Genomic DNA, 19883 nt, shown 5'->3' with positions numbered 1-19883 from the left:
TAGACCTGAACTGCCGCCTGTAAGAAAAAATGTTCCTTTCTTCCTGCACGTTGGTGGGCCGCGGCTCAATATGCAGGGCTGTGGTGTGATTGCCTGCAGACGTGGAACAGATTGGTATCAAGGCATCCCGACATAATTTCACACATTCAAAAAGGCGGTTGGGGTACAATGTCAGAGTTATATGTTGCATAGGACCTCAGGGACCACCTAGCTAATATCATTACTCGCATACCGCATGGATCAGATCGCCTTTCGCTCATCATGTTCCCGCGCACGGAAACATACTGGGGCTCTTTAGCCAAACGATATTGGGCCAGCGGGGTTGCCCAAATATCCGACAAAGCTCCACTTGACATTGTAGTGCGATGTGAGTTGTCCGGCAAACTACACCCGGGTCTTCCATGGACATGTCGCCGAACGATAGCTCTGTATAGGGCACGCTTGCGGCAAAGGCGCGCTTGATAGATAGTCCGCCAATCTAGCCTTGAGGTCCTTGCGTTCAGGGCATAACGTCTGCTCGGAGATGCGTATACACATGCGCCAGGCACCGAAAGATTATCGCCCCACCCGTGGCATTACCTTGCCTCGATGCTTGGACGTCAGCTTGAGAGACAGTAAGGCTAGCTGCGGTGCACTACACAGTTCTAGCAAAGACCAAGTGGCTCTGGGAGGTTCTCGCCCCCAGATCCCGGCACCGAGGCGTGGCAGGCCTATTTTTGAAGCGGTGTAAGACTATTCTCTGATATATATGTGTAAGAAAACGCCTTTTTCTTTTTGCACCACAGCACAAGGCCTCATCTTCCGATCAAGCAATCACGCCCATATCTTCCATTCACTTGGTCAGAATACAATATGCGTTTCAACTCCCCTCTGGCGCTGGCTGTTCTTGCTGGAACGCTGTCGAATGCACTACCAGCTCCTCAAAATGCGCCTGTAGACCCGTCTTCGCTACCCACCTCGGCATCGAGCGACCCTACGATTGCTAGCGAGCAACTTGATCAACTGTTTGCGTTCGCTCAACAACAAGCCAACGAAGACCTAGCAGCAAGTTCGTCGAAGAGAGCCGCCTGCAACAAGAACACTGTCGCGGTGCGCAAAGAATGGAACGCCCTATCGAACACAGAACGCAAAGCCTATACCGATGCAGTGCTTTGTCTTCAGGCGAAGAAAGCAAACACGCCTGCCTCACTCATCCCTGGAGCAAAGTCACGATTCGATGACTTCGTCGGTAACCACATCCTAAAGACCATGGAGATCCACTACACCGGCACTTTCCTCGCATGGCATCGGTACTTTACCTGGCAGTACGAGCAAGCCCTTCGTAACGAATGTGGATACAAGGGTTACCAACCCTACTGGAACTGGGCAAAGACCGCTGTCAGCGGTCTTGACAAAGCGCCAATGCTCGATGGATCTGCGTACTCCATGTCAGGCAACGGAGAGAAGATCGCTGGCCAGGGCAATGTTGTCATTGCTGGCAGAGGCGAACCAATTATCACTATCCCACCCGGTACCGGAGGTGGCTGTGTAAAGAGCGGTCCGTTCAAGAACATGAGTGAGTATTCCCATTACTACAGCGCACTCTCATCGACATAAACTAACTGAGACATCTAGAGGTTAACCTTGGCCCTGTTGCTTTGAGCACAACCAACGGTACCGAAATCGCCAACGGAAATGGCCTTTCATACAACCCGAGATGTCTGACGCGGGACTTGACCGACTACAGCAACAAGAAGTGGGCTAATGCGGCTGCCATTGCCGACTTGATCATCAACAAGAAGGACATCTGGCAGTTCGAGATGGTAATGCAGGGTGTACCAGGAACAGACAGTCTGGGCGTACACGGCGGTGGTCACTACTCCATGGGCGGCGACCCCGGCCGCGACTTCTTCGTATCGCCTGGTGATCCATTGTTCTACCTTCACCATGGTATGATCGACAAGGTGTGGTGGACTTGGCAGCAGCTTGACACCAAGACCCGTGTGCAGAGCGAGAAGGGAGGTGTTTCCGGTACCGGCACGTTTTTGAACAACCCACCTTCGGCTAACACGACCTTCGATACTGTTATTGATCTTGGCTACGCTGCGAGTGGATCACAAAGGATGGAGGATTTGATGAGCACAACCGAGGGACCGTTCTGCTACATCTACGTGTAAACACGAATGTTTGGTTATGAAATATCTAATGAGAATTTATATAGACATTAATCAATAATACTACACATCTGAAGACATGACGAGTGCTTGAAACCGTTTCATGCATCGAATTTAGTGTACTACACAGCATAGAACGTGGCTTTCCACCTCCACCGCCACATCCTCGCAAAACCAATCAACACACCACCACCGATCATGCAAGCACCCGCTACCTTGATCACAACCTTCTCTCCGTTCTTGTTTCCCTCAAGCAACGCTGCCGCTCCGACAATACCACCAAAGGCACCCAGCCCAGCCAGCGCCATAATGATAGCCACACGCGCAGGCATATCATCCTCCCACCTCCCCTCCACTTTCTTGCTGAGAAACATCGCCGCAACAATCATATGGAGTGACAGTATCGCACCAAGCGCGACACCATATACCCCAGCGAGTAGAACAACGACGTAGAGCCGCGGATACAGCACCGGCGCAAGGCAAATCGCACCAGCGAGTACCGAAGCAGCAACAAAAACGTTGACAGCTCCAACCTTTTTCAAACTCCTCAAGTTTGCCACCACCGATCCCGAAACAGCCGCAACACCCAACATACCGAGTATCCCACACGCCGCCGCATCGGGAAAGAAAAGCCCAGGCACCTGCGTCAGCAAAACGACGTTGAAGACCGGATATATCAACACGCCGGCAAAAACAAGGATATAGCCCAGTATGAACCACATCCCACCACCTCTTGCGTCTTCAAAAAACCGCTTCGGCATACAAAGATGGAGTTTATACTTCTGCGTCCAAAGTTCCTCATCCTCAGACTTCAGTCCTACTAGGAGGAGGAATGCAGAAAGTAGCGTAGCGCTCATGACGCCTCCACTGTACACATACGCCAACCCGCCGTCAAGACCAACATCTTGGAAAGCAAAGCGTGCGATGACCGTATACACGACTGCGCCAGCAAACGCAGCAAAACCCGACTGTACAGAAACCAACGGTACATCGTTCCGGTAATGACTTGCAAGAACCAACGTACTGATTGTAAAACACGTCCCTAGTGCTCCTCCTAGAACTAGTCCACGTACGAGTAGAATAGCAGTGTAGTTCTTTTGAACCGTATAGCTGAGAAACTCAGAGGTAGTCGCTACAATGACGGCTACGCCGAAGAGCATTTTCCAAACCCAGCTCGACCACCGAGATCCGTGTTTCCGGTTTGCTAACGCGTTGTAGACATGGCCGACAGGCAACGGTGAGGCGAGCAATATAAAGATTTGCAGGCCGATGACCACAGCGAGGGAAGTAAGAGACTTGGTGGGAAATACGCTGGTGAAATCGTGTTCTAGCCTTGGAGCTGATGAGAGAGGGATGCCGAGGACGTTGAAGAGAACAAGCGCTTGGGCGTAAATTCTGTGATTGGTAGGTTAGCCCGTATTGCACTGCAATACCAAGAGAGGGGATGAGTACGATCGGTTTCGGTGTCTATGAGCTCGCTCGGGCGACGAGGATACAACATGAAGTGGGTTGCCGGCGACGCTGCCTTGGTTCCATCTGTTCCTTGCGGTGGGCTCGCCCAAGTTGCCTTGTCGAACGGCGGATATGTTGGGTGGTTCGGGAGTTGATCGGCGTGGCATTCCGAGGGGGTGTCAAAGATGGACGTGGAGCTATCAATGTTGTATGGTGAGTGATGTGGTTGGTGTTTCAATTCGAGGATGCTCTGGTAACAAAGGACAGAGAGGGAGAGAACGAGAAGATGTGTGATCAATGTGTAAACGAAATGGAGTACAAGCTATAATTAGTTGATATAGAGAAAGCGTTGTCGTGGTGGCCTATCAAACGCATCAATTATACGTCAATGCCCTCAGTAATGTCGATTCGTAAATGTACCATGACAAGAAAAACCTCAGTACATCGTTTTGACAAGCGAAGAAATGTCATTCAGTCTCCCTATACCGCCATTAGTTTTGCCAGCTACCTTGACCAAAGAAAATTTCCAACAGCGATGCACACATGGCGATAGCAAAAACCCATGAAGCAGCCCAGAACGCCAAAAGCAAAGTCAGCTTTTCCCATGCACAAAGTCGACTTAGAAGATGGAGTTGACAATGTTGCCACCAATCGTCGCACCAGCACCGAAGATGGCAGCATTACCCAGCTTCTTTCCAAACTTCTTGCCGTTGGCTTCCATCTTGCTCGGCTCGGCAGGCGGCCCCGCTTGCGCGCTGCTCGCAACATCGAGGGGCATGTTACCGTAATTGCTAGGAGCAGGCGCCGAGGGTGTGTAGGCAGGCATGACGCTCTTCTCTTCCTTGCGGACGTAGCTAGCGGGGAAAATGCCCTCCATGCCGGTGCGCTCGTTGCGTCCCTTCCACCACTCGTTGTTCATGTACTCGGTGACCTGGATCTTGTCGTTGGGCATGAGGGCCAGGTCGCCGGCGTCTTGGGCGTTGTACTGGTACATTGCTGAGGCATAGGCGAGGACAGGGGGGCCGGCGGGGGTAGCGGGGACAGAAGGGTAGGCAGGTGGCGGGGCGTTGGCAGTGTTGTCGGCATAGTATCCAATGTTTGTGTTCTTCTTCTCCGGGGGAGGCGTGGGCTCGCTCTTGATGGCTAGCGACGAGAGTTGTGCGGTTGGCACGGCGGGGAGCGCGCGCGAGCTGTTTTCGGCGCTGACGGGCAGTTGCGAGGCGATGGGGTCGTGCTGGGCCGAGGTGATGACATTGGATTCGACGAGGAATTCGAGGTTCTGCGCATATCGTCAGCTTGAGGTGGCAGTCAGGAGTTGGGGTAGCTTACGTTCTTGATGTCGCGAAGCGATCGGTTGATCATCGCATTTCTGAAGCTGTCCGCCATGATGGGTGTGGGTTGAGAATCTAGATTACTTGGGACGCGCAAAAGCCAATCGTGAGTAGGCGATCAACTGGATTGTACAGGGAGGAATGGGTCAGAGAATGCAGCGACGGGAGTTGTGAGTTGGGTCGACTTGATACGAGTAGGAGCAGACTAGCGGCGCACCACCTCGGAACATGTGCGCCGCAATGGGGCTGTGCTCATGTTGGCTGCGCAACCCGTGCAGCCTGCCGACTTTACTTCTTCACCGAAACCGCCATTGAACCTAGCCTGACATTGATCGTTGAGACATGTTGCTTTTCCCATGGCTTCTCACTAAACATCGCCTCTAGACTGCCATTCTTTCCACGCGCGTCCGTCCGTCAGGGTCTAAACGTGGCTTGACTACTCAGGTACCAGAATGGCCCCACTCATCCGCCGTCTATTTTTACATGTTTACTATCTGCACTCAATGCTTACAACTGCGACAAGAAGACCTGCTTGTACATCTCCTGCCTCTTGTTTTCAAACGCATCAAAAGCCTTTCCAACAAATCCCACCGGAATCTGATCCTTGCCCTCCACCAATCCCTTCCAAGCCTCATCCGTAAACTCAGTCAGCGGCATGCCAATGTTGCCCCCATCTTTAATATCCGGCTGGTGTTTCGCATCGTGCAACTCCGTCTGCACAGCTGGCGGGAAGATCTCAATGACCTTGATGTTTCCGGGTCCGTTTGCTAGTTGATGGCGGAGAACAAGGATCATGTGATGCAGCGCCGCTTTCGAAGCGCAGTAGTTCGGACAACGCGGAAGTGGCATGAGCGCAAGTCCAGACGTCGTGTAAATGAGCGAAGTTTCCTTGTCCTGCTTCTGGAGGAACGGGATGAATGCCGTGGTAAGATGCATGTACGACAGATAATTCGTCCTAAACTCCATCTCCAGCATATCTAGATCCACCGTCTCGGGCTTGGAAAAGTCGAAACCGCGCTGGATGCCCGAGTTGAGGAAGACGGAATCGAGGTCCGGGTGCTTGCTCGTTACATCTTTGACAAACTTTGGGATCTCGTCGAGCTTTGTAATGTCAAAGACAATGCTCGAGACTTTGTCGCTGCCGTGCTTCTTCTGGAATTCGTCGAGCTTTTCTTGTCGCCGTCCAACGATGATGGCGTGTTTGCCATCTCCTACAATCTTCTCCGCGAGTGCCCAGCCAATGCCGGATGTCGCGCCTAGCACGAGAACCTTGTTGTAGTTAAGAGACATGCTGTAAGTTTGAATTGAATTGTGTATTGATATGCAAGTATACGAGGCACGTCTGGGAATCGAGCGGTTTTGTAGTGGCGTCGAAGTTATCATGAACACATCATTAACGCCGCTGCCACGCAATCTCTACCCTGTTTGATATGCACTATGAACCCCACCATAGCTGCATCTCGGTGGTAACGGACTTTACAAAACAAAAGTAAGTGATGCCATGGTGCGCGTGGGAGATCTAGAACCGATACGTCATGGTGAAGATGTGGATCGGGCTCTCGGCAGTTGCAATGTACCCAGGTACCTCGCCTTCGGCCATCGCATCCTCCGACTCAACACCACCAAGACTCAAAACTTCACAGACAAGAATCATATGATGAATAACGAGTGTATTGCGCTGCTACTTTTTATCAAAGCGGGGTATCAAATTATATTATTAACTAAAGCCATCACATCCGCCGCGCGCAAACATTATGCGCACAGCAACTTCCGCATGAAAGCATTGCCCTTCTCCTCGTCCTCGTCCTTGCTCGACTGACTGTTGGCGCGCGAAACGTTGACAAACTTGGGCCATGTATTTGTGAGAACAAGATACTTGATCTCGCTCTCTGCGGCATCGAATACCAACTCGTTGAACGAGTCCGGAACGTCAACATCTATGATTGACTCGTCCCCATAGAGCTCGCCCAATCGGGATACAGCCTTCAGGTTCGCACGTCCAAGTCTATCGAGACTGACAGCGTTCGCCGAGATGTGGGCGTTGCTCTTATCGTTGATGGGCGAGTCCGATGCATCATCGGGCATGACATTGTCAAAAGGTGTTGCGTCACTCGACGAAGAAGAGTCGGAACTTAGACGACGGCCAAAGAGAAGCTTTGCTGTCCTCTCGAAAACGATGTGAAGGCGCTTCATCTCCTTTGATGAGATGTTGATAGGAAATTCGGAAAACTCGAGGGAAATGAAGTGAGCGTAGATGCGCGTGGCAGCAAGGAACTGCTTGCGGCGGTGGTCGGCAGTGGATGACTTGGGTGAGAACCAGTAGAGACGCCAGTCTGAGACGTGGGTTAGGAAACTGACATTCTCGCCTATTGGTCTAAAGTTAGCATATTTATCTGCACAACGGTATGCGAAAGACTTACCAGAAAAGTCCTTCAAGGCAGCAAATTGGAGCAGTGGCATGGCATTGGACCTGAGTGCGTTCTCCAGGGCAGTCATGGTCAGAATGTCAGACTTCTGCGAGTCGAATGAGCGATCGCCGACGCTGACCCCGCCACCAGACTTGAGTGTCGTCGTACTGGAGAACTCGCTAGGGCTCTTGGAGGGTGCATCGGTAGACGCGACTTCCAAGTTTGCAGTCGCCTGACGAGCTTCCCAGTTGGCAATAGCATCAAGAGTCTCTTGACGCAATCTGTTGCTCCTGAGCACATCGACGATTGGGAACGCAATGGTGCAGATCTCCATGATGCAGAAGCAGACAGCGAACCACACTGGTGGCGGAAAGACGGCGTTCATGGGAGCAAACGAAGGAGTGTAAAGGCCTATGAGCCAAAGCGGAGATGCTGGAAGTCTACAAGAGTCAGCGATGAAGGCAGACCCACGGCAATCGTAACCTACCCAGCAATGCAACAGATGATGGTTTGGAGACGCCAGCCGTGAACATCGCGAATGCCGCGCGACTTGAAGAGGATCCACGGGGCGTAAATCCAAGACCAGAATAGCTGCCATACAATCGACAGCCACCACTCCCAGCCCTTGCTGCAGTTTGCGCGCACTTCCCCGCCAGTACCTTGTACGGTATAGTTAATGATACCGTAGCCGTGGTGGAACTTTTCTGAAGCGAAAAAGACGAAGAGAACGAGGGCGAGCTGATTCATGGGTTAACTACAGTCGCATGACCAGTGCAGAGTTTACTTACCTGAACAGCCATGCCAATTCCAATGAAGATCAGTGTTCGCTCAATATTGTCTGCCCGCTCTACCCCGTTCATGATCCTCTTCCATCGGCTGTTGACGACTTCTTGAGCCTTTTTCTCGTCGATAGGCTCGTGGTCTTTCAGAGAGCTCATACGGGCAAACTGCTTCTGACGACTGGCGAGGTGCAAGAACTGACTGTTCGAGGCGTGGAACAAAGCCATACCCAATGGGACTGTGACGGACATCTACTCATGTTAGCAAAAATTCATATTCATGTCGTAGTGTGACATACCATCCAGAATTCAAGAGAGCATGGGACCGCTGGGCCGATCGGGTAGGCTAAACAGCAGAGGGAGCCATAGATGTGGAGTACACCAATACCGGCAAACAAGACTGGCAGCCTCCGCATCCGAACAGAGGGGTGCTTGCGATGAGCCCATAGGAAGCTGACACCAGTGAAGGTTAGGATGTTCCAAATGATGAAAATGGTAATGTATGTCCATCCGACACGATCGAGAGGAAGTGTGTAACCCATGGTGTCCCGTAAAGAAAGTGATGAAAGGAACGTATTGAGTACTGCGACTTGCTCAGCGAAACTGGTGTCGTGATAAATGCGAACAGCCTCGGCCTTATACAGGCAGTGTCAGTCAACGGAAGTTTAATGAGAGTTTTGTCGGCGAGACGACAGGTGAAAGGGTTCGCGGCATGGTGCAGGGTACGAAGATCGACATCTTATCCCGAAGATTCATCTTGGACGCGGGAGATGTTCAAGGGTGCGCAATGCTGATAGAGTTGACAGTGCTGAACCTGTCAACCAACGATGTGCCGCTGGTGGACACCGGATCGTAGTGCTAGAGTCGGATGGGGCTTCGTCTTGTGTGGAATCGGTTAGTGCAAGATCTGGCAGCTGGTTATCCCGGCCAAATTGCTGATCGTCATTTAATCGCACGATACCCCAGGGTCACATCCTTCCGCGATGATGCGTCCTTGCTTTTGCACGTTGGGCGCGAAACACGTGGTTGGTGTACCTGAGGATTGTTTTGTTTTCACCGGAAGGCGATTTTCTCGGAGACATGACACCCTGAAAATCCTCAAAAGATTGGTTTTGCCGATGCGCAGCGGAGGCGCAGCGAAGGCACAAAGGCAGATTCCGTCGTCACTTCTTGGTTTTGCACTGCGCGGTCTGGTCGATCTCATGTCTCTCAGAACATGAGTTCGCCGAACTCGTCCCGATTCGACAAACCAATGTTTCCTAACGGCCTATGCCGCCTCGCCTACAGTACTTGCCATCGTCATGTGTATGACTCGGCGATTGTCACATGGTTGTCTGTCCTATACCTGGGTGCGCGGAAGTCCGGGGGGCCATGTTTCTCACTACAAACCTCCTGTTAGCTTGGTCCGAGCGTCCGATTATGCCGGAACCGTGGTGGCGTGGATATGTTCTGCTGTAGTTCTGAAGATCATGAAGAATCCGATAAACACTGCAAGAGCCTATGTCGAATAAGGCTGACAAGTAAACTTTCCCAATAGTCGATATGAGCAGGCGACTGTCAAAATGCCACAACTGACCTAGATGATCGTCATGACATGCCGATAGAACACTCCCTTAAGCACGTAACTAGACCGACCTCCTGTTACCATGCATAGCGGCACTTGTATGAATGCGCGTACAGTTATCCTAGGTGGAGATATTGCACAATGCCATCGGGACGATAGGGATCGGAGAAGCACCGAGCCGCCGGCTCGAACCGGGTATATTGATTGAGGCGAGAAGGATGATGGCTACACAGTAACCAGAGAACCTTCAGATTCCAAGCATTCGATCACTTACCCCAGGCACACAATGGCATGGCACACTTCAAGGTACATGGGTCACGGGCCTCAAGGTGTGCCAAGCGGTCGAGACTCGTATGTTCACAGGCCAGGCGGGCAGTTTGGGCTCAGCCTCGCGCTCGTGCTCCGGGAGTATTCGATCGCGAAGACTGTGCAATTAGGAAGGTGCTTTGGTTCATTTGTGCTGTTCTGCTATTAGAAGTCCGATGTTCTTCGGAAGCATTCATGTCCACAATCATGACTGCTGTGTTGACCTGGCTTGACTTGACATGACGATAGATAGGGTCAAGGCGTTCCGTCGTACCATAGTATGCGTTGCGCGCTACCATGGCAGTCGATAGGCTGCATGGTGCATGGTGCTATAAAGCGAACTTTACCACACCGTTGCGCATCAAGTTTACCAGAACTGCGGGGTAAGAGCGCACAGCTTGACCGGACAGGCGAAAACAGAGTTTTCAGGACATGGCAGCTCGGTACTTTGGTGTTTCGTTGAGAGGGGAGGTCAGGAAGGTGGAGATTAGGTACGAGGTCTGAAGATGAGAGGCGGCTGTTTCAGCTGCCGAATGCATGACGGTAATCCTGCCCCACGCGCACATGGGTAATGACTCGCGCACGATTTCTTTCTCCCCGCAGCCCCCTCAGCCATCTTCGCGTCACCGTTCTGCAACAACCATACCCCAAAATGCCGCCTTCACCCTGCGCCCTATGCAAGGTGAACCGCGCGCTTATTCTCCGACCCAAGGATCATTCCAAGTTGTGCAAGACATGCTTCATATCCGTCTTTGAGACAGAAATCCACCATACCATCACCACAAATTCGCTTTTCCAGCGCGGAGAAAAAGTCGCCATCGGTGCTTCGGGTGGTAAAGACAGCACTGTCCTCGCCTCTGTTCTCAAAACTCTTAATGAGCGCTACGACTATGGCCTTGACCTCATCTTGCTATCCATCGATGAAGGAATCAAGGGCTACCGGGACGATAGTTTGGAGACGGTGAAAAGAAATGCGGAGCAGTACGAAATGGACTTGACAATTTTGGGATACGCGGAACTATATGGATGGACGATGGATCAAGTGGTGGAGCAGGTGGGCAAGAAAGGCAACTGCACGTATTGTGGCGTTTTCAGAAGACAAGCGCTTGATCGCGGAGCGTCACGGCTGGGAGTAAAGCATGTGGTGACGGGACACAACGCCGATGATGTCGCCGAGACAGTCTTGATGAACTGTAAGTATTATAGTTTCGGCGTATGATTGTGGTGCATGCTGACTGGAATAGTGCTCAGAGGTGACCTCCCCCGACTGTCGCGCACAACTTCCATCATCACGTCTACCCCCTCGGCCTCTTCTGACCCTGCCTCGAATACGAACATCAAGCGTAGCAAGCCTCTCAAGTACGCATACGAGAAGGAGATTGTTCTCTACGCCCATCACAAGAACCTGGACTACTTTAGCACTGAATGCATATACTCGCCTGAAGCCTTTCGCGGCAGCGCACGAGCTCTCATCAAGAACCTTGAGAGGGTACGGCCCAGCGCTATCCTCGATGTTGTCAGGAGTGGCGAGGACATGGCAAAGCTTGTACCCGGTAGCGATGAAGGATGCGGGGGTGCTTGTGCTAGTAGTGTACCTGTTGCCGAAGAAGAGGAAGGTGGATGTGGAAGTGCCCAAGGGCGCAGCACAGGTGGTGAAATGGCGAGTGTGGAGGCACAACTGAGACAGAACGAAGCCGCAGTTGATGGTAACCTCGAGACCGAGATCACGATTAAGAGCGTTAACAGCAACGGCGCAGTACCACTATCGAACGGAAAGAAAGCTAAGAAAGGTTTCACACCCAGGAAGACGGCAAAGCAAGTCATGGGCCAGTGTAAGAAGTGTGGATACCTCTCAAGTCAAGAAGTCTGCAAAGCCTGCGTTCTGCTTGAAGGGCTCAACAAGGCGCGACCAAAGAACAAGATCGAGGTCGGTTACGAGGTTCAAGATGTAAGTCTGAACAGTGTTCGCGACGAGTTCGAGGCTACGACGATCGGATGAGAATGAAACCACAACCAAAAGAGATCCTTTTACGACTGCCCGTAATGAGCAAGGTACCGCTATGGTATTCATCAGATTACCAACCGGTTTGCGTGTTCTCAGGTATAGCGACAAGCCGCACGATACTCTGTGGGAACCAGATCTGTTCGATATACTGCACAACACCAAAGCCGTGTTTGCAGCAGCTTGTCTATTCAAGCGTACCGGAGCGTCCCGAATCATATCTAGACGGGCCGGTGGCTTGACGTAGTCGGTGTGCGCTACAAGGCTCGTGGCTGACAGACTCGTGTGACGAGGTGTAAGCGTGACCTGTCAGAGCGAGACAAGGGTCTCAGTCACACGAGAGTCAACACTCCACTACCCCGCACGAATGATCTCACGCCCTCATGTCTCACCCGGAGCTGTGACCATAGCTAATTCGCACTGCATCGGTGCTGTCGCACTTAGCGGGAGAGCGGTACGTACCGAGTTGCCTTTGTGCCCTGGTATTTTTGTGTTGTAGCATCTGGGAGACTTGACGTGTTGGTTGTAGATTCCCGGGTCAAGCGTTGAGAGCATAATAACAATGTTAAACATCACAGGAGACCAAGAGAAGGTTAATGAAGAAAGAATGGGTGCTATTCATAACAGTGGAGGTATAGAGCATCGTTGTAAAACGCCTCCCATGGTATCTCAGAAATCCACCATACCACCCGTTTCCAATCAATATCCGTGAACGCCATCTCTATGCAATGCTTCCCATAAATCCAACACAACATGCAAAGACAATAAGGAAAGCAGCCTTAGTCTGAACCATCGAAGTGTGGCCGGCTCCACTCTGAGCAAGTCGTAAGCCGGGTGAACGTCATAGCTGGAAATCAAACTCCTTATCCATCTTCCACGGCCCATCGACCGTGACAGCACCCTTATCAGCGTCAAAGTTACCGGTAGCGCCAGCTTGGCTCTGGCCCAGCACAACGACTTGGCCAACTGTGATGCTCTCTCCATCGGCACCCGAGTATCCGAATGTACCTGTCGCGCTGAACTTTCCACTGTCAAACGAGAAGGAGATTTCACTGGTACCAGACTGCTGAATGCTCTCTCCGTCATCGAGGTACAGACGTCCCGTCGCCTTGCCATCCGCATCGGGCGCAACAATGACGAGGAAGTCCTGTTGACGCACAGCCTTGGTCGTGTTGGCGCTGGCGACACGTTGCGGGACGATGGAGCCACCGCGGATATGGACGGGAATGTCGCTGTAGCCCAAGTTGCTGACAGTGACGTTCTTACCCTCACCCTCGACCTTTGCGTAGGTCCAGTAGTCGTAGAAGGTATCCTCGGGCAGATAGTACGTGACAGTATCGGAGTACTCAGTTACAACGGGCGTAATCAACAGCGCGTCACCGTAGAACCACTGCTGGTCGAGACCAAACGTGTTCGTGTCCTCTGGGTAAAGGAAGAACATTGGGTTGATCATAGGTGTACCCTCCTTGCCCTGGTAGTAGAGGCCAGTGTAGATGTAATCGAGAAGCTTGTAACGGGTATCAATGGCCTTCTTAGCAGCCTCAGCGACAACAGGCCACTGATAGAACTCCTGTTGGGCAACGTCGTTTGCCGCGTGGTTACGGTAGAAAGGCTGGAAGGCTCCCATGACAGCCCAGCGAGCGCACATGTACTGGTCTGCTTGGCCGTTGAAACCGCAGACGTCAGAGCCAACCATGGGCATCTGATGCATCGAGACGAAAGACAGCATCTGACGGATGGAAATCCGGTAGTCGTCCCAGGCTGAGAAGTTGTCACCGAACCAATGAGCAACCTTGCTACCAGATCCGGCGAAGGTTGAGCGCGTCAGCACGAAGGGACGGAGTGCGGGACGGCGGGCCAACATCGCTTCGCGGGTCGTTCCCGCCATCATGTGGCCGTACATGTTGTGCGTGTCGTACTGGTAGGTACCGTCGTAGTTTGTAGTGTTCATGGGAATGGTCTGACGAGAAATGTCGCCCAGATGGCTGTTGATATGGTACGCGGGCTTGAACCATTCACGGTCGGGGAAGCCCTTCATGTTACCATTGGAAGACTGGCGAGGAGAGACAGACTTTGAGGCGCGAACTTCAACAACAGGCGCACTACGCTCCGAGAGATCCTCAGAATTACGAGCCTTGAGCGTGCTTCCTGGTTGGAACGAAGCCGGAAATCCAGGAATAGGACGGCCAGTGTTGGGTCGTGGCGGGGTTGTAGGTGGTGGCGGAATATTCTGATCGATCGCTTGCTGGCGGGGGTTGCAGGTGGTAACATCCTGGCAGAAGTTGGAGGCTTCGTTCATGTCGACCCAGAGACCGTCCAGATCGATACCGTTCTCTGGGTTGAAGTTCGCCTGAATCTCACCAGCCCACCACTTCTCTGTGTTGGGCGCGAACCAATCGGGCCATGCGACTTCACCAGGCCACTGTACGCCAAGTAGATCGGTACCGTCTGCGGCCTTGAGGAAGACTTCCATGTCGTGACCCTTCTGATAAGTGACGTACTGACCGCCAACAGCGTGAATACCAGGGTCGAGAATCAGGATGTAGCGCTGGTCGCGAGAGTGAAGCGTCTGTACAAGCTCGCGCATCTTCGAGAGAGGGAAGCGCTCGCGGTCAGTCGTGAAATCCTCGCGAAGGTACATGTAGTCGATATCAGTCCACATGACTTCGAGGGGAATTCCAGCAGTCGAATAGTTGCCAACAACCTCAGCGACCATGTTGACGTCCCAGTATCCATACTTGCACTGGTGGAAACCAAAGGTCCAGTACGGGTACATGGCGGAGTAGCCGGCGATGTCAGCGTATTGCTTGGAGACCTCGGCGGGCTTGCTACCAGCCATGAAGTACAAATCAATAACACCACCAATGGTGTTGTACTCAAGGTACTGGTAGCCATCAGCCTTTTTGATCTCAACTTGCATTGGGCTGGAGTTGAGCATGAAGACGCCGTGGGTTCCCTTGTCACCGCGGTGGTCAAAGTAAACGGGATGCGTTCCGTACAGGTTAGCATTCCTGGGAATGTTGGGTGATTCCGCATTCAGCAAGACACGCTCGTAGTTGTCCGTAGCGAAGCGGAAAGAGTCGCTGTGCTCCCCAAGACCATAGAGGTTGGGGTTGTCGGGCAATTTAGTACGGAGGCGAACATACTGTTTCTCGAAGACCAGGGGAACAGTACCGGTATCGAATAGAACCTCGCCGTTGTCCCTACGCTTCACAGCAAAGGAGAATGGGTTCGTCTTGATGCCAAACTGAAGTGCAGCACTTCCAGCGGACGCCTTCTCATGCTTGGGGCGGGGGAAAACTTCCTCCTGAACCTGGTAGACTTGTTCATCGGCATCATATATCTTGACGTGAAGACGGTCATCTGTCGGATGTCAGTAAACATATCAGGTAAAGGTAAAAGAATGTTGACTTACCAGTCTGGTATTCGACGAGCAACTTCAAGTCCTTGATATCGTCACTGTAGGCGTTGCACGCCGCGCCAGAAAGAGTAAGGTCGGCCGTCAATCCTGAGTCGCTCTCAACAACGTTGGAAGCCGTGTAGCCAGGGCAGGCGTCGACTGCTGCACGGCGGTTGAGGATGCTCGCGACATCGGCAGATTGTTGCGCTATAGGAATCGCTTGGGTGAGGCTCGAGTAGGCGAGAAGCCCGAGCATAAGAATATTGACCATTATGCCGAGTAGCCAATATTATCCAAGAGTTGAGGAGCGCTCGTTGGTAAGAAAAAAAGAGCAAAGGCTCGTTTGCTCGGGAATATATATGTTGAGGAGGGCCTGGAATGGAAGGGCCCGTGCAGACATTCACGATATCGGTAGGTGTCGGTAGCCAAGGTCAAGTCCGAGACTCACAGTATCCGCTTGACCCACAATCCTGCTCTTTCCGGTCTGTCTCGTTCGTCCACCTGACGTCTATCTGGGGAAAATGCTCATAACTAAAGCGCAATGACGCAGTGAACTGTGACAATATTTCACCCGCGGTGTGAATGTGGGGAATAACAGTTGTCATGCAGAGGACCGGTCTCGAAGACGTACCTGCAGGATAGACCCATATATAATGCAGCGAGTCCATATTCCCGCCGAGGGTTGTACACCGGCGCGTACACGATACAAAAAAGCATGTAGTTGTTTGGATACTAGCATCTGGCTAGGAAATGAGGGATCAACAAGTCATATCCAATACCGGAAAGGCGGCAGCTTCCCCTAGAACTCCGGGGTAGTGCTCAGATGGGCGAGTACCAATCCCGGCGTGCATCGCCACACTTTCCACTACGTGCACACATGCCTGCCAATAGATGCGCAGTTAACAAGCAAAGATCCCGGGTGCGATCGTCATAGGTGCTGGTGTCTTGGCTTAGCAGAATGTACCCGTGACAGCCAAGCCGACCTTGGGTACAACAACAGGAAGGACGCAAGAGATTTGCCAATCAAGAAAGTGTCGCGAGGCCCGCATTTCATGCATCTGAGATGTCTTCGTGACGTCGGGGAGTTTTGGTCGGATCAGTCGCTGAGTTCGCGTGAACTGCGGGGACGCCGCTCCCGCGCTAAGCTTTTTAGCGTGATGTCCATTGCTGTGTCACCTGGACTCGAAGTCTGGATGATAGCATCTTGACCTTCCATCCGCGAGCGTCAGCGTGGCTGTAGGCTCCCTCCTTCTTTTTCGCACTTCCATCAACGATACACACCGCTATGTCGAAGGCCTGAAGCTGGACACCGTCGCAATCCCCATGTGATCGGATACCCGATCCAATTTCCGAACACCCGACCTAACCGCTTCTTTTTCGACATCATCACTATGAGAGCTATCTATCGAAGCCTAGTCTAGTTGTGACACTTGCATCTAGTCAAAAGATATATTTGCAAAAGAGTTCGGAATGTCACGGATATACGGCAAATGAAAAGATCTAATGAAAGCTTAAGTGTAGGAGGCTTTCTTTGCAGCCCAAACTTAAAGCCGGTTGTATCCTCGTCTACGATCATGCGCCGCGGACGACACAGCACCCGTTAGGCGTCAGGCGTTCGACTATACACACTCCAAGGCTCCTCTTTCCGCGTCTCGCCCAACCATCGATCCAAGGCTGACATGTTACCACATTCGCGACCGCTATCATTCGCCATGCAACCCAAACTTTCGTCTTTGACTTTCGGACGCTGACCTCCGTCTCGCTGTATGGTAAACTCTGTTAGCCGCCAAATAATTGAACAACCATTGCGAATGGACGTACCGGTTGTTCTCCATCTGCCGATGCAGTCTTCGGCCCTGCCATCTTATTCGTTCCGATCCCCGAAGTTGCAAGACTACAGCAAGACGCTTCGGATCGAGAAGTTGTTGGAGCACTAACAGAGAAGGAGGCGGATTTCTGTAACTCTTAGACGATACGTTCCCCACGACGAGGCAGCCTCTCACCTACCGTCGAACTTGGGTTGCTCATTAGTAGAACTGGAGAGCTACGATCTGAGATGCTTGCGCTTGGGAGTCAATGTACCTACATCGAGGAAAGAGCCCCAGCTTAATACTATCTCGCTCAAGGGCTTACTGGATGAGAAGCATGGCCGCAACTTCGTGGATTAGTGTTGTTGATTCGAGGCCGCAATACAGTCTTGCATACCCTACGAACAGTTGATGGTCCTTACAAAAGGCTGCAAAGCAGGCACACGATCTTATTCATGCAGACACTACGATGTGGCCTGTAAAATTGCCTCTTGCGACGTTCGAGTACGACCAAGTTGTGTCAGGATTGGCGGCCACATCTGTGACAGTGCTACTAAAACTGCGTCTAACGTTGTTTCCCATGATGTCCCATCTAGAAACCAAAAACCAAGATGTCTGTGAACTCTACTATTGGAGGCCGCATGTCTGGTACAGCCTTACTAGAAAAGTTCCATTACGTCAATACATCACCTCCTTGAATGATTACTGGAGGCCACGAAAGCCATCTCTGAGATGATCGCTTGGTCAAGCATCTTTCAGATGCATCTCCATTCCTCTTCCAATGAAGCATCTTATTGGAGGCCACAATCCTAGGATGTACCATGAACACCTCGAGAGTGATTTTGGCGCTACATTGGGTTCTTCGCACCTTGTCTAAATTCCGCTTTGTCACGATATTGCAAGAAAATTGGTTTAGGCCTTTAGGTTTTTTATTTTGTTTAATATGTATAACGAAGGAAAAAGGATATGCATCGAGGCACAAAAGGAGAGTGGAAGTCAAAATCATCTCAACTGCCAGTGAATGGGCAGGCCTTATACCAAAGGCAATACTCTTAAGAGAATATGCACGTAAAAGACCAGAACATCCTGGCTCGCGATGAATAAAGCCCTCTGGTGCGCTTTTGTGGCGATGAAGAGTAAGTTCGATAGAAGATGACGAGATGAGTAAACAATAGGTGAATAGACGCAAACGAAACGATAAACCAAGGCAAAAAACCACAACATTCTCATTCCACCCACTACGACATCTGGTTCACGCCAGGAAGATCTGATGGAATCAATGGACCCTTAGGCAAATATGCCTTTGTCTGGTCTCTTCGTGGCGGACTTTTCTGGGTGGCGGATTGCTTCCGTCTGATCTTCCTGGCGTGAACCAGATGTCGTAGTGGATGGAATGAGAAATTTTGGCCCGAAAAAAGGTGCGCATACCTCCTATGCCATTTCTTTCTTATCTTATGATAAAAAGGCTCTGACACAGTCTCACAGGTATCAGGTCGCACCTCCAATCTATGGGGACTTCGGGAGCTAGTATCCCCCCAACGGGAAGGTTGGGGGTGTATTTTGATCATGCTGACATGATTACCAGAACACCGCCTCTCCCGGGTCCCTATGTCAACCAATATCTAGCATATTGCTTGGTGAGACAAGATATAAGCCACCATCAAGGTACGACAGCGGGTAGGCAAGCCGTATGCTAGATATTGGTTGACATAGGGACCCGGGAGAGGCGGTGTTCTGGCAACGGTTATGTCCATCTTGCAGCAGCAGTATCCTGAGTATTGGTACTGAGCCCTGTACTTGTTTCCAATAAGACGAGATCGCTTCGACCTCCAACCGTAATTCGCAGAACTTGTGATGATGACATTAGGGTAGTGGTAGGAGATGTGGCCATGATTCGTGTCGATGACTTTAGTTATTTTTGTTGGCATGCTTCGTCCGTACATGGCGCTGTAAGGAGTCTTTCCGTAGATATTCAACACCGCAGTCCGGACATGCAAGAGAGGTCTTGACCTTCCGTGCAAGACAAGACGATGACGTTTCTTGATGCCGCTTGAGGTCTTTCTTTAATGTAAAGTCTGCTTTACATGGGCCACATTGGAACCTGGATGATGGAGCGGTACACTTGCGGTAGCGTTGGTGTTGCCTTTTACATGTCGAACAAAAGTGAACAGCACGAGCTGAGCCAATCACTCTTTTGCCAGCAATATCGTCGTCTAAGCTGAGACCACTACTAGAGGGGCTTGCCGAAGATGAGGGTCCAGGCCCAAGTGATAAAGCAGTTGAGATGTTCGAAAAGCATTCTGGGTCTGGTTCCGGAATACTACTTGGCGTCGATGAATGGGAATTAGGCGTTGTGCCGATGTAGGAATTGTGCGGGATTGTGAAGTTCGTGCGAGACTGCGGTTGGAAGTCTTCAGCCGTAGCGGCGTCGTCGGCAGATAGACTGCTTTCTGGAAATGGGAAGTTTTGAGGTTCGTGAATATTCTTGGTTGACAGATCGACGTCAATGGGCTGCTCTAAGTCGGAAAACTCAGCAACAAATGTTCCCCAGATGGAGGTTGGATATTCCTCAGCATCTAGATATCCCACTGAAGGTTCCATCGACCATGGAAATCCAACCCCTGAGGACTCATTGTTACATTCCAAAGAAGTACCATATGGCTGAAAGTCGGCAAACAAG

General features: G+C 51.5%; 7 protein-coding genes across 7 annotated transcripts; 2 read left to right on the top strand and 5 right to left on the bottom strand.

The window, feature by feature from the left end:
- Positions 1 to 852: 852 nt before the first annotated feature.
- AA0111_g8837 (hypothetical protein) lies at positions 853 to 2156 on the top strand (the record flags this gene model as incomplete). Its single annotated transcript, XM_028655328.1, has 2 exons — positions 853 to 1555; positions 1615 to 2156. The coding sequence occupies 2 exons, from the start codon at positions 853 to 855 to the stop codon at positions 2154 to 2156; spliced, it is 1245 nt and encodes a 414-aa protein (XP_028503611.1).
- A 119-nt stretch (positions 2157 to 2275) lies between these two features.
- Positions 2276 to 3313, bottom strand: AA0111_g8836 (hypothetical protein; the record flags this gene model as incomplete). The annotated part of the gene is made up of 1 exon (XM_028655327.1): positions 2276 to 3313. The coding sequence occupies one exon, from the start codon at positions 3311 to 3313 to the stop codon at positions 2276 to 2278; it is 1038 nt and encodes a 345-aa protein (XP_028503612.1).
- A 911-nt stretch (positions 3314 to 4224) lies between these two features.
- AA0111_g8835 (hypothetical protein) lies at positions 4225 to 4991 on the bottom strand (the record flags this gene model as incomplete). The annotated part of the gene is made up of 2 exons (XM_028655326.1): positions 4225 to 4884; positions 4935 to 4991. 2 exons carry the CDS (start codon positions 4989 to 4991, stop codon positions 4225 to 4227), a joined length of 717 nt encoding a protein of 238 aa, XP_028503581.1.
- A 452-nt stretch (positions 4992 to 5443) lies between these two features.
- AA0111_g8834 (hypothetical protein) lies at positions 5444 to 6226 on the bottom strand (the record flags this gene model as incomplete). Its single annotated transcript, XM_028655325.1, has 1 exon — positions 5444 to 6226. The coding sequence occupies one exon, from the start codon at positions 6224 to 6226 to the stop codon at positions 5444 to 5446; it is 783 nt and encodes a 260-aa protein (XP_028503582.1).
- A 462-nt stretch (positions 6227 to 6688) lies between these two features.
- Positions 6689 to 8665, bottom strand: AA0111_g8833 (hypothetical protein; the record flags this gene model as incomplete). Its single annotated transcript, XM_028655324.1, has 5 exons — positions 6689 to 7302; positions 7357 to 7784; positions 7832 to 8082; positions 8133 to 8375; positions 8423 to 8665. The coding sequence occupies 5 exons, from the start codon at positions 8663 to 8665 to the stop codon at positions 6689 to 6691; spliced, it is 1779 nt and encodes a 592-aa protein (XP_028503583.1).
- A 1980-nt stretch (positions 8666 to 10645) lies between these two features.
- On the top strand, positions 10646 to 11992 carry AA0111_g8832 (Cytoplasmic tRNA 2-thiolation protein 1; the record flags this gene model as incomplete). The annotated part of the gene is made up of 2 exons (XM_028655323.1): positions 10646 to 11186; positions 11238 to 11992. 2 exons carry the CDS (start codon positions 10646 to 10648, stop codon positions 11990 to 11992), a joined length of 1296 nt encoding a protein of 431 aa, XP_028503489.1.
- Positions 11993 to 12836: 844 nt separating this feature from the next.
- AA0111_g8831 (putative alpha/beta-glucosidase) lies at positions 12837 to 15666 on the bottom strand (the record flags this gene model as incomplete). The annotated part of the gene is made up of 2 exons (XM_028655322.1): positions 12837 to 15358; positions 15411 to 15666. The coding sequence occupies 2 exons, from the start codon at positions 15664 to 15666 to the stop codon at positions 12837 to 12839; spliced, it is 2778 nt and encodes a 925-aa protein (XP_028503490.1).
- Between the last annotated feature and the right edge of the window lie 4217 nt (positions 15667 to 19883).

This window comes from Alternaria arborescens (assembly GCF_004154835.1).
Source record: "Alternaria arborescens strain FERA 675 chromosome Unknown contig_23, whole genome shotgun sequence".
In the NCBI taxonomy this organism is placed as follows: Eukaryota; Fungi; Ascomycota; class Dothideomycetes; order Pleosporales; family Pleosporaceae; genus Alternaria; species Alternaria arborescens.
Note: the sequence above shows the minus strand (reverse complement) of the source record. Positions and strands in the feature narration are given on the sequence as shown.